Source organism: Meriones unguiculatus, chromosome 9 (assembly GCF_030254825.1).
Source record: "Meriones unguiculatus strain TT.TT164.6M chromosome 9, Bangor_MerUng_6.1, whole genome shotgun sequence".
In the NCBI taxonomy this organism is placed as follows: Eukaryota; Metazoa; Chordata; class Mammalia; order Rodentia; family Muridae; genus Meriones; species Meriones unguiculatus.
The window spans coordinates 92,741,388-92,758,566 of NC_083357.1; the positions used below are offsets into that span (position 1 = coordinate 92,741,388).

The 17,179-nt window shown below is 35.6% G+C and overlaps 1 protein-coding gene across 2 annotated transcripts in view; it reads right to left on the bottom strand.

Annotated features, from left to right (window-relative positions):
- Positions 1-17,179, bottom strand: part of Klhl1 (kelch like family member 1) — a 416,934-nt gene that overhangs the window by 264,377 nt on the left and 135,378 nt on the right. For both annotated transcript variants that reach the window (XM_060391518.1, XM_060391519.1), the window contains exon 2: positions 4,884-5,066. In XM_060391518.1, the coding sequence (XP_060247501.1) occupies positions 4,884-5,066 (183 nt within the window). The remainder of the gene's footprint in view (positions 1-4,883; positions 5,067-17,179) is intronic.

Consider the following 17,179-nt stretch of genomic DNA (forward strand, 5'->3'; position numbering starts at 1 on the left):
AGACATGTATAATGTAGGTAAACATACTAAAATTTATACACCTAAAGAACCTAAGCAAGAAGGAGGACACTAGGAAAAATGCTCAAAATCATTCAGAACAGCAGATGGGATAGACTTCAGAAGAGGGGAAAAAAAGAAAAAACAGGTCATGAGCCTACCACAGAGAGCCTCTGAAAGACTCTTCACAGAAGGGCATCAAAGCATATGTTGAGACTCAGAGCCAAACTTTGGGCAGAGCACAGGGAATCTTATGAAAGAAGGGGGAGACAGAAAGACATGGAGGGGACAGGAGCTACACAAGGAGAGCAACAGAACCAAAAATCTGAGCACAGTGATCTTTTCTGAGAATGATGCTCCAACCAAGGACCATGCATGGAGATAACCTGGAACCCCTGCACAAATGTAGCCCATGGCAGCTCAGTGTCCAAGTGGATAACTTATTAAGGCGAAAAGGGGCTGGCTCTTTGATCATCTTCCCCTGATTGGAGGTGGAGTTGTCAGTCTTAACAGGACTTCCTGTGCTCTGTCCAAAATTTGGCCCTGAGTCTCTGCGTTTTCCTCGATCCCCTGCTGGTTGGAGTCTTTTTAGAGTACATCTGTGGTAGGCGTAGGCTCCCATTCAAGTGTCTATCTTGCTTTCCTTTCTGAATGAGAATTAAGCATCTTCCCTGCCGTCCTCCTTGTTGTTTAGCTTATTTAGGTCTGTACATTTTAGATTTTATTACATGGCTAATAACCACTTACAAGTGAGTATATACCATTTGTGTTTTTCATCTTCTGGGTTACCTCACTCAGGATGATGTTTTCTAGTTCACACCATTTGCCCGAAAATTTCATGATTTCCTTGTTTTTAATTGCCGAGTAATATTCCATTGTGTAGATGTACCACAATTTCTGTATCCATTCTGCAGTTGAGGGGCATCTGGGTTGTTTCTGGATTCTGGCTAATATGAACACATCTGCTATGAACATAGAGAAGCAAATGTCCTTGTTGTATAGTTGAGCATCTTTTGGATATATGCCTAGGAGGCTTGAGATAGCACTGTTCCCAGTTTTCTGAGAAAGCTACAGATTGAATCCCAAAGTGGTTGTTTAAGTTTACATCAATGGAGGAGGGTTCGCCTTTTTCCATATCCTTTCCGCATGTATTGTTACATGAGGTTCTGATCTGAGCCATTCTACTGTTTGTAAGATGGAATCTCTCTGATTCAATGACACTGAGCTAAAAACAAAATCAGCATTTTTAAAACAAATATTAAGATTAAAATATAATCATGTCTGTTCTCCCTTTTATTTCATCCCACCACATCCTGCAATATATACCCACATAGCTCTCTCACAAACTTGAACACTATTTATTTATTTATTTATTTATTCACTTTGTGTGTGTGCCTGTGTGTGTGTCTCTGTGTGTGAATATAGATCTATGTTATAAGTACAATCTGTTGATTCAGTTTATTTATTTTTTTCTCAAGATATTGTTAGCTTTATAGTTTTCCATTTACAGAAAATAAGACTAGCCATAATTTATAGGCATGAGAAAACATGACATTTTGGTAGGGTTTAGTAACTGTGACCATAAAGTTAGAAACTTTCCCACACTATAAGAGACATTGTTCTCGATTGTTTCCCAGATCTTGGGGGATAGCACATCCTTCAGACACAGGACTCAGTGCAATCCATCGGAAACATCTCTGGAATTCTGTTCCCTGAGAACTACCTCCCAGTGTTGCTTTACATGCTAACATATTATTTGAGATAATACTATAGCTATTTAATGAATTTGTTAAAATTTGTTTGATCAAAGTAACATGAGATTAGTCATATTAAATGAAAATAAATTTCACTCTGAAGAATAAAGTTAGAATTTCAAATAGATTCTATTTAAATCTAGCTTAAGGAAAACTTGCATTTTGTCACACCTATTTCCTGATATGGTTTTACCAATAGTGATAAGTGTTTGTTGATTAATTTTTTATAAATTATATTTTAAATTCATAGGAATGCTGAAAATAGTTGTACATAGTAAGTTTGTGGAACTGTCACAGTAGCCAATTAGTTGGGTTTCATATTATCTATATTATTTAATAGATGTTAAATAACCTTTTGCATGCAGGTCCAGGTCTTCAGCCTGTGTGAAGAGTTTGTACTGAGGTGGCTATAGAAATAGTGCTAGATTTTTATGGCCACCTTCTCATAGGATATATCTATCTTGGGTATATGCATACATGTAAAGATATATACAAGTTTCCTATGTAATATGTATATATGACATATATATAACAATAATGATTAATTTTAATATAAAGGAAAACCATCGAAGGGATTTTGACACTGGGAAAAATTATCCACTTTAGTAACTCAATATTATTAAAGAAATCTAAAATTAGAAATCCTTTTTCTCTTGCTGTTTACATGGTATCGTGTTCAGTTTCATCATTGATAATAACATCTAATTATGTATTATTTACTCATATTACATATTATAAGTACATCCTGTGTAATTTAGATTGCCTAAAATGTCTAATACAATGTGGTAACACACAATTTACTTTAGGGTAATGTTTAAAATTTAATGATGAGAAAGATACTGTATATGTCTAATTATTGTAATTTTTAATATTTTGATATGAGATTGTTTGAATCAGCAGATTTGGCTATTCATATTTGTTGATAATTAAATTCATCTATGCAATAACTTCCATATTTAAATAGAAACAAATTTATCATATAAAAACTATAGAATTATAAAATTTAACTATCACATCATCAAATGCATAGTATTTTTAAATGTAAACCCACAGTAAATCAGTCTTTTTTTTTACATTTATTAATAGAATTTACTATAAGAGAAACATGCAAAAGAATATGAGCAACTTAGTTAATTCTCATAAACAGTAACCACATTTATGTAAACACTTCTTTATGCCACTTATTATTTTTGAAATTAGTTAACTGATGACATATAAGCTTTGCTTTAATTAGGCATGCTTTTAAAGGCTGTTAACTTTGTGTATTCCAAAGAACATCTCAGGAAACATAAACAATTTTAATAAGATATACGAATAATAAGGCTTCTGATTTTATCAATACACACAATATTATTATAATGTTCCTTTGAAATTTTTACATTTAAAATGGTAATGTTCAACGATAAGAAATATACGGAAAATAGAATTTTTAAAGCTGTAAGATAGATCTAATTTGGATCAGTGTTATTGTCTTACAAAAAGATCCTTTAAATAAACCTTCCTTTTGAATAAATCATAGTAATCTAATACAACTTTATAAAAATGATACAAAATTATTTTCCTTGCTATGGAAATGTTTTTTTTTTTTTTTCAATGCAGTTTATTCAGGAACATTGAACAATCCTCGGACTCCGGGGAAAGCCAGCCCACAGCTTAAATAGCCTCTGGGTAGCCAACCCAGGCGTGCCACGGGGGCAATGCAGATAGGTCCACATACATGGAAGCAAGCCAGATCCTCAGCCTTTTAATTTCATTTCTAGTTCATGGAAGTGGAATTTTTAGTCTGAGTTTTAGAAATAATTTATGGAAATATTCTCTTTTAAATATATTTTAGTTAGGATTGGTTTGTTCGACAAACTGATTTTTTTATAAATGTAAATTTAAAATGTCAATATAAATTTTATAATTTAAACCAATAATTTTATTTCTAGAATAACCTGAATTTTAAAAATCATTGATCGATGGAGTAAATTATAAAATTTCAAGTATTAGGCATATTTCCTAAATTATAGTTTCTTTAGTATCCCTAAAAGTCAGATGAAAAGAAATGATATGGTCCAGAGTTATTTGTGATGATTCAATATTCTGAAAATAGCTATGAAATTGTAAGAGGTTAGAACTTTTGCAGGGCCTCGCATACATCTTAAAGTAAGTCAAGATACATACATCTATCTTCCTGTGTACTCAAACCGTTTGCTTAATGTGCCTTTAGAAAAAAGAAAACAACCTAAAAACCTACATTACTTGCTGTGGATTCCCATGTAGTCAGCTTTTACAACATTAGCTAATGCATAGCTGTAATTTTACTTTATTTACTCTTCCATGCCCATAACCCAGATGACACATGTGTCTCATTTGCTGGAAAAAGCAAATACAGACACCAAAAACAAAGTCCTAAAGTCCACCCTAAAAATTTGATGCACCATTAATGAATACTGGTTGATAAAAAATGGTGTTTCTTATCTGGGTCAGTTGGGATCATTTGGAGCCAGTGACTTAATCCCTTGTAAGATTCTATAAAGATTTCTTTAAAGTATCCCATTTCATCCTTATGTGATATTTTTCATGCTGTTAAATATAGTCAGACTTAAAGCCTTTGTGAGGGTCACACACACAGTCACATAGTAAAAACACACATGGTAGACAGAGACATAGAGACAGAATGATTCACAAGACAATCTGGTTTTTTTTTTCAGTCAGGCACAAATTCTGACTAATGTAAAAGATAGAAGAGCATTGGGAGCATGAAGCAGAGAATTCAAGTCTGGACTGGGACTTGGTTAAATCACTTCAAGTGAAAATGTTTAATTTATTCTCTTAATGTGACATCAATGAATTATTTGTAGCTCAGTTAATTTACTAAAACGTATAATATACAGAGTTCTAAAAAGAATTATAAAAGAATTATTTTTAAGTCTTTAGATTTTTTACTTATTACTAGTTAAATAATTTAAAGGATATTATACAGTTCACCTTACTGTAAAGTAAACAGTGCAACAACCCAAGTTCTCTGACAAAGTCTAGGGTTTTTTGTTTGTTTGTTTGTTTGTTTTTTGTTTGTTTGTTTGTTTGTTTTACTACTATTACTGCTATTAGTACCAATGAGTAATTCCAATACTGACATTCCCATACCTGTGAGCAGGTATCTTTCGATTCCCAACAATCAGGATGACATCACAGAGCTGCTGTTGCTTTAAATAGTTCTCCATTTTTCTGAAGGATTGCTCAGCATGGTGAACAGCTTGGTAGAACTCTTCAGAGCTACTGGAGTCCAAATCACTCTGAGGTGCCAGGGAATGACTGGTCGCTGTCAGCCTGTAAATTATACACACAAGCAGAAAGATGATATCTATAAAACATCAGTAACGGTCCAGGAAGTTAGGTCTAGTTTTACAACTCAGGGATCTTTATTTACAAACATTATCATGAAAACCAAATAAAAATTTTAAACAACCATTTTAATGAAATTATTTGTTTTAGCAAGCAGGAAATAATTTGAAAAAAAAAAGTCTTTTTTTTTGTTTGATGTTTGGTTATTTTGTTTTTGTTTTTGTTTTTTTTCCTTTTATTACTACAATTATTCACTTTGTAGTCCAGCTGTAACTCCTTCCCCCTTATCCCCTCTCAATACCTTCCCTCCCTCTTCTCCTTCCATGCCCCTCCCCCAGGCCACTGGTAGGGGAGTAACTCTTCCATTTCCATCTAACCTGAGCCTTTCAGGTCTCAGGAGGACTGGCTGCATCTTCCTCTGTGGCCTGGTAAGGCTGCCCCACCCACCTTAGGGGAAGATGATCAAAGAGCCAGCCACTGAGTTCATATAAGAGACTGTTCCCATTACTAGGGTATCCACTCAGAGATTGAGCTGCCACAGGCTACATCTGTGCAGGGGTTCTAGATTATCTCTGTGAATGGACCGGGGTTGGAGTATCAGTCTTAGAAAAGACCCCTGTACTTTTCAGAGGTCCAGAAAAGACCTCTGATCTCCTCTCCATATCTCTTCAACATAGTACTTGAAGTCCTAGCTAGAGATATAAGACAACTAAAGGAGATCAAGGGGGTACAAATCCAAAAGGAAGAAGTCAAAGTATCACTCTTCTCAGATGATAGGCTAGTCTACATGAGTGACCCCAAAAATTCTACTAGAGAACTCCTTCAGCTGATAAACACCTTCAGCAAAGTGGCTGGATACAAAATTAACTCAAAAAAATTAGTAGCCATCCTCTATCTGAAAGACAAAAGGGCTGAGAAAGAAGTTAGGGAAACAACAGCCTTCATAATAGCAACTAATAACATAAAGTACCTTGGTGTGACTCTAACCAAGCAAAAGACCTGTGTGAAAAAAACTTCAAGTCTCTGAAGAAAAAAAATTGAAGAAGATATCAGAAAATAGAAAGATCTCCCATGGATCGGTAGGATCAACATAGTGAAAATATCCATCCTGCCAAAAGCAATCTACAGATTTAATGATATTCCCATCAAAATACCAACACAATTATTTACAGAACTCCAAATAGACTTTTCTTAAATGGTGGCTTAAAATAGATTTAATCTATCAGAATATCAATTTAGTAAATCTGAAAAAGTCATAGAAATAGTATATGCATTACATATTTATTTTAAAATATATTGATGGTGAATATTAAAATATATATTTTGCTTATCTATGTAACAGAATACTAAGCCTCCATAAAAATAGGACCTCTTTTTAATCTTATTGGGCAAAATTGGTAAACTTAAAATATATTACAATAAGAGAAATATCCAAGCTTACAAAGTCAACTGTAGGAAACTTTTACTAATTTGAAGATTATAAATTAAAAAAAAAAAACTCGTACAATGAGAAAGTAAAACAGTAAGTGATTAGAAACTAGGAACATGAAGGGATAAAAATAGTGGGGAAAAATCTGGCAGTAAATATAAAATCATAATAAAGTCGAAGACTGAAGTCATGTGACTGTTTTACACATGGAATGACTGTTGTTAATATATCAAATTATTAGATTTTGAATATTATATCCCAAATAAATATTACACATTATCCCATTTTATCACTACCTAAGGTTTCCATACTAAAATTTCACATTATGTCTCATAAGCTTGTACAGTGATGCTTCAATTAAATTATCTTAACATTTTTTATTTAAAGTTCTATTATCAATGCAAGTAAAGCTGTTAGAACTATGTTTATTAATAAATCCAATGCAAAATGCAGAAAATAAAATTTTAGATATTGATAAAAAAGAGAGATTATGATGCCCAAATTTTTCAACATGAGCAAAATTCAAAAGAATGCTTCAAAGGATTGGTTGCAATCCATCTGCCCCAACTCACTAGCAAAACTCTTGGGCAAAATATAAGAGATGGATATAAGAAGTATTCATTAAAATGTTGTGAATTGTAACCAATTTTTAGTTAACTGATGAGCATGCTTTAGTTATGGAAAGCCAGCTGGTACTTCATAAGCAAATATGATATCAATTTAAACTTTTTTTCCCACTGAGATTAAGAAACAGATGCATAGGTTTCTTGCCCATGTAACTTCATTGAAGGTCCTTTAGAGTTAAACGTGAAATAAAGTAAAGCATTATTGTTAGATGAAGTGAAAATTTTATGTCATCTAGAGAAGATGTGTATGTGTTCCTAGAAGATCAAATAGAATCTTCAGAATGTCTAAAATATACGAAGCTATAAAACTATGGGTCATCTATAATCAGCATTATTTATCTACACAATATAATTATTTTCAGGCTCTTCATGTCTCCCTTTAAACATTTTTAAGTAGTACAAGTTATAAAACATTTTCTGTGAAATTTTTATGCCTAGTGAAGATAAGTTTCCAAATGTTTCAAAAAAATCCTTAATACTTTTCACTAAGTCATCTAAGTTGTGGTGACTACACTACTAAATAAATTAGGTAAAAGAAGTTTAAATCTTAGTGAAATTGTAGAATTATTTAAAATAAAGGCTGAAACAGGTCAGAATTTCATTTTTTGGACCAAACCGTTCAAAATTAAGCTAGCTATATGTTGGGTATAGATGGGCTAGGATTAGTTCCACTGAGTAAAGATGAGCTGTTGGCAGTTGACACAGTAGAGGGAAAAAGTCATGCCTTTATTTATTATTTTTTTAATGTGTCCATTGGAAGGTGTTGCAGTGGATGGACCTAGATAAAGACAGAAAGAAATGGGATTTTGTGAGATAATTAAATAAATTACAGGGTGATTGTAAGAGTTATGCTGCAGAAGAAAATTATGATGTAGATATGACCACCTTGCATTGTGTACATATATATAATTCTTCAAATTTAAAAAATAAAAACAATAAAAATATGGAGAGGCAAAAACTGAGTCTCAAATGTATTCATTTTCTTCCAGTCTTTTATTTTTCTAAAGTTTTCCACGTTTTGATTTTCTCGGCAAAACGTCTGGAAATAATTCAGTATCTGTCAAATAAATGGTTATGTTGGTTGAACATTTCTCTTGTACAATTCCCATAAATCATTTCCTAACCTCAGACTTGGATAGGATTAATGCACCTCAACCTTTGAGGCGGAGTGGAGTTTGAAAATGACTGTTCACACCAGAACACCTCCTCTTTACAATGTAGGCTTCATTAGTTGCTTCCCTCCTGTTAAATATCAAAGATTACTAATTTGATTAATAATGCTTGAAACCTTTAGAAAACATAGTGTTAGATGTTAGAAAACATCAGTGTTTCCTCTGAGTATTAAATAAAAACACTGCTTTGGTCAACATTTTATATTATACTGTAATATTTGATGCTTAAATCTCTAAGAAATTTGTAGTCAAATAAATTAAAGACTTTAATACAATGATTAAAAACTTAAAATTTTCTCTTTACTGTAACTAGGAAAAAAGTTTGAAAATATAATAAGTGCATCTTGTCAAAATTATGGTATAATATCATATCAAATTTAACACATGCTAAAATCATCATGGCCTAACATGTTTAAAACTTAAACTGGCTCTTGACCTCAGGAACTATTCAAACTATAAATATAACCTTTTACTTTATTTCACAACCATTTGTCCTGCAAGCACTGTTTCATTTTTTAGCATTCAGTAATGTCTGCTTTTTACCGTCCAAACAAACCTAAAACTATGAAGAGTTGAGTTACTTTACCACATACCTTTTTATTTATTTATTTTTTTAATTTTCACACATGAGTAAAGTTTGGCATCATGTGTTTGTTTGTTTGATTAACTACTGTATTTACTTTACATCATGATCAGAGCTTCCCCTCCTACTCTCCTCTCAGTCCGCCCCTCTACCCCTCTTGCCCGATTCACCACTAATCCCTGCCTACTCAGAAAAGGAAAGGACTCCCATGGGTAACAGCCTGCCTGGGCATATCAAGTTGCAGTAAAATTAAGCAAAGCTCCTTTTAAGCCTAAAGAAGTCAGCCCGGTTAGGGGAAACTTATCCAAAGTCAGGTAATAAAATCAGAGACGGCCTCTGCTCTTGCTGTTAGGAGTCCCACATGAAAACTAAGCTGCCTAATAGTCCAATAGTTACATGTGCGCAGAAGGCCCAGGTCTTTTTCTTGCAGGCACTTTGGTTTGTGGTTCAGTGTCTGTGAACTCTTATGGGCCCAGGTGAGTTGATTATGGAGGCTGTCTTTGTTGTTATTTGGTTTTGTTTTCTTATGTTTTGATGCCCATGACTCCTCTGGCTTCCTACAATCCTTCCTCTCCGTCTTCCCCAGAATTCCTCAAGCTGCAACCAAGTGTTTGGCTGTGGATCTCTGCATCTGTTTCTATCAGTTGTTGGATGAAGCCTGTGTTAGGATAGTTATGAGAGGCTCCTATATGCATGTATAGAAGAATACCAGTAATAGAATCAGGGTGGACTCCCTTTTATGGCATGGGTCTTAAACTGGAACAGTCATTGGTTGGCCATTTCCTCAATTTCTGCTCCAACTTTACCCCTGTACATCTTGAAGGCAGAACAAATTGTGAGTTGAAGGTTTTGTGGTAAGGTAGTTGTTCTATACCCTCTATTAAAAATCTTTCTCCTGGGATATCTCACTCAGGATGATCTTTTCTAGATCCCACCATTTGCCTGCAAAATTCATGATTTCCTTGTTTTTAATGGCTGAGTAGTATCCCATTGCATAAAAGTACCACAATTTCTGTATCCATTCCTCCTGTGATGGACATCTGGGTTGTTTCCAGGTTCTAGCTATTACAAGTTAAACTGCTACAAACATGGTTGAGGAAATGTCTTTGTCGTATACTTGAGCATCTTTTGGATATATGCCTAGGAGTGGTATAGCTGCATCTTGGGGAAACTATTCCTGATTGTCTGAGAAAGAACAGAAAGACACACACAGTATATACTCACTTATAAGTGGGTACTAGACCTATAAGACAGGATAAAAATACTAAAATTTGTACAAGAAAGAGGACCAGGGGTAAGATGATCAATCCACACTTAGAAAGACAAATGGGCTGGACATTGGAAGTAGGAGAAAACAAGTAACAGGACAGGAGCCTACCACAGAGGGCCCCTGAAAGACTCTACCTAGCAGTGTATCAAAGCAGATGCTGCGACTCATAACCAAACCTTTGGCAGAGTGCAGGGAATCATATGAAAGAAGGGGAGTTAGTATGACCTCCAGAGGACAGGAACTCCATAAGGACAAAATATATCAGGACACAGGGGTCTTCTATGACACTGTTTCCCCAACCAAGGACCATACATGGATATAATCTAAAACCCTTGCTCAGAAGTACCACATGGTAGCTCAGTATCCAAGTGGGTTCCCTAGTAAGGGGGACAAGGATTATTTCTGACATGAACTCAATGACTGGCTCATTGATCTCCCCCTCCCCTGTGAGGGAGGAGCAGCCTTGCTAGGCCACAGATAAGGACATTGCAGCCAGTCCTGAAAATAACTGATAAGCTAGGGTCAGCTGGAAGGGGAGGAGGACCTCCCCTATCAGTTGACTTGGAAGTAGGCAGAGAGGAGATGAGGGAGGAAGGGTGGGATTGGGAGGGAAATAGAGAGAGGGCTACTCCTGGGATATAAAGTGAACAAACTGTGATTAAAATAAAAAATAACTTAAATTTTAAAAAAGAAAGAAAGAAAATCTTGCCTGCTTACATCAGATGGTTATTTCAGGCTCCATATCCACCATTGATAGAAGTCTTAGCTAGGCTTACCCTTATTGATTCCTGAGAATTTCCAATTTCCCCAAGTCCCAGAGATGTGGTTCCTGCAGTAAAAGTTGTCTCTCCCTTGTAAACTTGTCCTCTCTCTTTCCCCCAACCTTTTCTTCCATTCAATCAATCCTGCTCCCATTACCTCTCCCTCATCCATCCAGCCACCTTCCTCCATCCCACCCAAGATCTATTCTACCCCCTTTTCAGGGAGAATCAAGAGTCCTCACTTGGGTACTTCTTGTTACAAATCCTCTTTGGGCCTGTGGATTGTAATACGGTTATCCTTAACTTTACTGCTAAAATCAACTTATATGTGAGTACATACATTGCTTGTCTTTTCTGAGTCTGGGTTATCTCACTCAAGATGATCTTTTCTAGTTCCATCTATTTCCCTGCAAACTTAATATTCCGCTGTGTAAATGCACCATAAATTCTTAATCTGTTCTTCAGTTTAGGGAGACCTAGGTTTTTTCCATTTTCTGGCTATTATGAATAAAGCTGTTATGAACATAGGTCAGCAAGTGTCCCTGCGGTAGGGTGGAACATCCTTTGGATATATGCTTAGGAGTAGTATAGCTAGATCTGGAGGCAGAACTACTCCCATTTAGTTTTTAATCAAACTTCCAAATTAATTTTCAAAGCATTTGTACAACTCCACACACCCAGGAGCAATGGAGTAGTGTTCCACTTACTCTGTATCCTCACCAGCATGAGCTGTGGTTTGACTTTTGCTCTTATCCATTTGGACAGGTGTAAGATAGAATCTGAGAGTCCTTTTCTTTTGAATTTCTTTGATGACTATGGATATTGAACATGGTTTTTAGTGCTTCTTGGCCATTAGAAATTCTTCTGGGAAGAATTCTCTGTTTAGATCTATACCACAAATGTTTAAATAGCTGTGGTGCCCTTCCTTGTCTCCTCCCAATCAAAACCTCCCTCCCTCTTCTCCCCCAATGCACCTCTCTTAGTCCACTGATAACAATCTCTGTCAGATGTGGGGCTAGTGAAGATTCTGTTATTATTATTATCATCATCATCATCATTTATTACAATTTATTCAATTTATATCCCTGCTGTGGTCCCCTCCCTCATCTCCTCCCAATCCCACCCTCACTCCTTCTTCTCCACCTATGGCCATCTCCTAGTCTACTGATAGGGAAAGTCTTCCTACCATTCCCTCTGACCTGAGCCTATCATATCTCATCAGGACTGGCTGCATTGTCTTCCTGTTTGGCCTGGTAAGGCTTTTCCCCCATCAGAGGAGGTTATCAAAGAGCCAGCCACTGAGTTCATGTCAGAGACAGTCCCTGTTCCCATTATTAGGGCACCCACTTGGAGACTCATAGCCTAACTTTGGGCAGAGTGCAGGAGGAAATCTTATAAAAGAAGAGGGAAATAGAAAGACCTGTAGGGGACAGGAGCTCCACAACAAGAGCCACAGAACTAAAATACCTGGGCAGGGGTGTCTTCTTAGAGACTAATACTCCAACCAAGGCCTATGCATAGAGATAACCTAGGACCACTGCACAAATTTCACTATTTTTTTTTACATAGCTGAGTAGTATTCCATTGTGTATATATACCACAATTTCTGTATCCATTCCTCCATTAAGAACATGTTTGTTCAGATTGTTTACAGATTTTGGCTATCATGAATAAAGCTGCTATGAACATGGTTAAGCAAATGTCCTTGTTGTATACTTGAGCTTATTTTGGATATATGCCTAGGAGTGCTTTTTGAGGAAACAGTATTCCCAATTTTCTGAGACTGTGCCAGTCTGGTTTCCAAAGTAGTTGTATAAGTTTACATTCTCACCAGTAATGGAGGAGGGTTACCCTTTCTCCACAACCTCTCCAGCATGTGTTGTCACTTGAGTTTTTGATCTTAGCCATTCTGATGGGTGTAAGGTGAAATCTCAGGGTTGTTTTGATTTGCATTTCCCTGATGACTGAGGATGGTTGAGCATTCTTTAAGTGTTTCTCTGCCATTCTGTATTCCTCAATTGAGAATCCTTTGTTTACCTCTGTACACAATTTTTAATTGGATTATTTGGTTTGTTGGTGTTTAACTTCTTCGGTTCTTTATGTATTCTGGATATTAGCCCTCTGTCAGATATAGGGTTGGTGAAGATCCTTTTCCAATCTGTAGGCAGTCTTTTTGTTCTGATAACAGTGTCCTTTCCTTTACAGAAGCTTTTCAGTTTCATGAGGTCCCATTTATTGATTTTTGATCTTAGAACCTGTGCTGGTGATGTTCTACTCAGGAAGTTGTCTCCTGTATGAATGAGGTATGGGTCTTCCTCACTTTTTCTTTTTCTGTTAACAAGTTTACTGTGTGTGTGTGTGTTTTTAATTTTATGTTGAGGTCTTTGATCCACTTGGACTTTAGTTTTGTGCAGGGTGATTTGCATTTTTCTACACGTACATATCCAGTTAGAACAGCACCATTTGTTGAAGATGTTATCTTTTTTCCATTGAACACTTTTGGTATTTTGTCAAAAATGAGGTGTCCATAGGTGTATGGGTTTATTTCTGAGTCTATTTTACCATTCTGCAGATTTCTGTTTTTATCCTTTGACTGTGCTCTTAGCCCTACAGAAAGTTTTCAGTTTCATGAGGTACCATTTATTAATTTTTTATGTTAATACCTGAAGCATTAGTGTTCTGTTCAGAAAGTTGTCTCCTAAATGCCAAAGCATTTAACACTCTTCCACACTTTCTCTTTTATCAGGTTTAGTGTATCTAGTTTTATGTTGAGATCTTTAATTAAAGTCACTATGCTATTATCACAAAATAGTAAAATTCATTAACAAAATCTGGCAAAAACAACCGAATATAAATGACTAAATGGATATCTTCCCTAGCATTTTAATATAAAATGGTGAAAACATGATTGTTGTATTAGTAATGAAATTTAAGGAAGTGTTAAAAATGAATGCTTAGTCATGCTAATCTCACTTATTTTCAAATATGTTATTAACCACCAAGAGAAAATATATAACCTTGGAATTATTATGATGGATTAAGTTTAAGCACCAGGTGTTGATACTTACATGAGAGAGAAATGAATATAGTCATTAAATGTGCTTCTGGGTATAATTTTATTTTATAAGTAAATGGGAATCGTAAGGAAGGCTTTTTATCAGAAGTATTAAGATATAAACACACAAAAAGGTAAGACAAAATATTTAAAAATATATTTGTGAGTTATGGACTTTTTATATATTTTGGCCTTTTTAGTATATACTACCATCTAATTTGTATGTCTATAAAATAAGTATATTTAAAAAAATTGCTACAATGCTTGTGAAATGCACTGTAATATTTATGGAAATAAGTAAGGACTATTCTAATATATTATTTTCTAAAGTTTTTGTGGTATAAGTTTTAGGTTTATTTCCAAACAAACATTGTCTGTAAAAGTTTTTTTTTTATTTTTAGTAAGTTATATACATATAAAAACAGTATAGCATTGTAATGGCTGGTTTTGGTTGTCATCTTTTTGTAAAATTAATTTTATTTATATATTTATTTATTACAATTTATTCACTTTGTAATCCCCACTGCAGCTCCCTCCCTCATCTTCTTCTAGCCCCACCCTCTCTCTTCTGCCCCTTTGCCTTTTCCCTACTCTCCTGATAGGGAAGACCTCTTCCTCTTCTATCTGACCTAAGCTTATCATGTCTCATCATGGCTGGCTGGTTTATCATTCTCTGTGGCCTGGCAACGCTGTACCCCTCCCCCGTAGGGGGAGGTGAACAAAGAGCCAGCCACAGAGTTCAAGTCAGAGACAACTCCTGTTCCCCCTTACTAGGGAACCCACTTGGAAACTGAGAGGCCAATGGGCTTCTTCTGAGCAAGGGGTCTAGGTCCTATCCATGCATGATCCTTGTTTGGAGTATCAGTCTCCGCAGGCCTTGGTTGTAACCTTTACTGCATCTGGAATTACTTAAAACCCCAGCAGCTGTTTTTTTTTTGTTTGTTTGTTTGTTTGTTTTGTTTTTGTTTTTGTTTTTGTTTTTTTAATGAAATAATTTGAAATAGGAAAACTCACTTTTAATCCAGATTTTTTTTTCTTTTGCTATGAAGATACACCTTTTATCTGGGCCATGACATCCGGTACCAAGCTATATAAAGAGCATTCAGAAGAAATATTGTTTTCTTTTTTGACTAAGTGCCTTCATTCTGAGTGGCAAGTTCATTCTTTCACTGGCGTTAAAGCCTATCTCAGATTCTAACATACACCGAAGAGCAGATGAGACGTTGTGCCTTGTGGATTAATTGCTAGACCCTCAGCTCTTCCTGTGGTAGACAGCCATGATTGGATAAATCTGACTACAGACTACAAGCCATTAAAATAAATATTTTCCTAATAAATACATACATAAATAAATACAGCTAACAGGTAGATCTATACTACTTTATGTTCTCTCCCTGTAGAGAATCTTGACTAGCACAATGTCTGTGGTTCACTACCGAGAAACGTTTAGCAGCTGTTGAAAGAGCAGTTTTGAAAGCTGCTGCCCGAGACCACGAGGATTAATTTCTGCACATGTGATTAGACCTGGATTAATCTCATAAAAGTTAAGATGTCGCTAAAGAGAGCTAATCACTCATTCATACCTATCTGAAAGAAAAAAAATTAAAAACTTCTAATTACCTTATTTTTCTATGTTCATGAAATAATTTAAATGATTATCTCTGCATGATGAGTCTATGTCAACACCTGTTTTTGGGTTGGACTGAAGGGCCACTCCACAGGAGGAGACACATGCCTGGTATTATAAATCTGCCTAAGAATATATAGATCTACTGCCTTTATTTTGCTAATTGCACATGATATCAAGAAGCCCTGTAAATTTGTCTATGTATCCCCTAGATTAGAGTAGCTAACAGACCTCATAAGAAGAGTTTATTTTTGCTTCATGCTATTTGTCATGTCATTCATATATCATATATAGAGAGAAAGATCAATATATAAAATCAAGGTTTTAATATGTTTAAACTCAACCAATACTGATTTTGATAATAATAAGGACAGCTTTCACAAGCTGAACTTTCAGAATGAGTGGACAAATGCAGTAAAAATGAATGATTTTCAGGATAATATGGAAATGTAAAATATAATGAGATTCATCTTCTCTACAACAAGCCTTGTAATACGTAAGTAATTGATTAGTTAATGCAAAACCTCCGGTTTTTACTTAATGTCTTTTCTACCAAAAATTTACCTTCAGCTTATCTAAAATTCTAAACTAAAGCAAATCTTATTTAAGATGATTTCTAAAATACATACTTCCCATAAATCTAGAAAACACTAATATTTAGTGAAATTTTTCCCTGCTGTCTATAACATAACAGCTAAATGGCCTGAGCTTACCTGTAAAGAAATGTGAACTTTCATTGACAGCCAGGTTGAGCGATTTGCCATAGGGTATCAATTTGCTCCTGCAAGAGGTCAATCCTCTGATTGAACACCATCAAGCTTCCTTTTAGTTGAGCATTAATTCCTTTATGTACAACTAAGGCATGAGCTACATTGGCTAAATGATTATTCAGGGTCTGAGCAGTCTGCCCAGTATGACTCATGGCTAATGCCCTGGTGGTAGCTCCAACAGCCGTCAATGAGATGGTAGTAACAATGGTGGCTGTAGTTCCAAGATGCCTTTTCTGTCTGAGGAGAGTCATAGCGTGAGGGGCATCAATGGGCATAGGCACCCAGTGAGGCATGCGAGTAACCAGGGCATACCTAACTTTACTAGCATTGGGGTTTAAAAAAAAGCGAGTATCATTACCACAATTACTTGGCTCTATCTGGCTAATAATGAATAAAAATGGGGGATATAGACAAACAGGTGTGGGCTTATAGGAAATATTATGAGAAGCCTTAACCCCTCGTTGGAACATCCTGCGTCAGTTCTAGAACTAGCAGTGGTGGTGTCCGAGGTCTGAGTAGGTTCAGGAGACCATTGCCCCCAGGGGCGAGACATGCTCCATGCCAATTGACTAACTCCATGTTTTCCTCCAATTTTGAAAGGTATCGGACTGGTCTGATGCTCTTTGGGTGGATGACACCTAAATGAACATCTGTACAAAGTCCCAATTTATTTCTAATATCAGAGATCAGACCTCTACTCTTGCCTGATGCGTCTAAAACAAAAAGGGGGAACTGTAGAGAGCTGCGGAATGCTATGCCTTAAAGATGGAGCTGGTTTCCGCCTTCCACCTTCCCGATGGTGAGT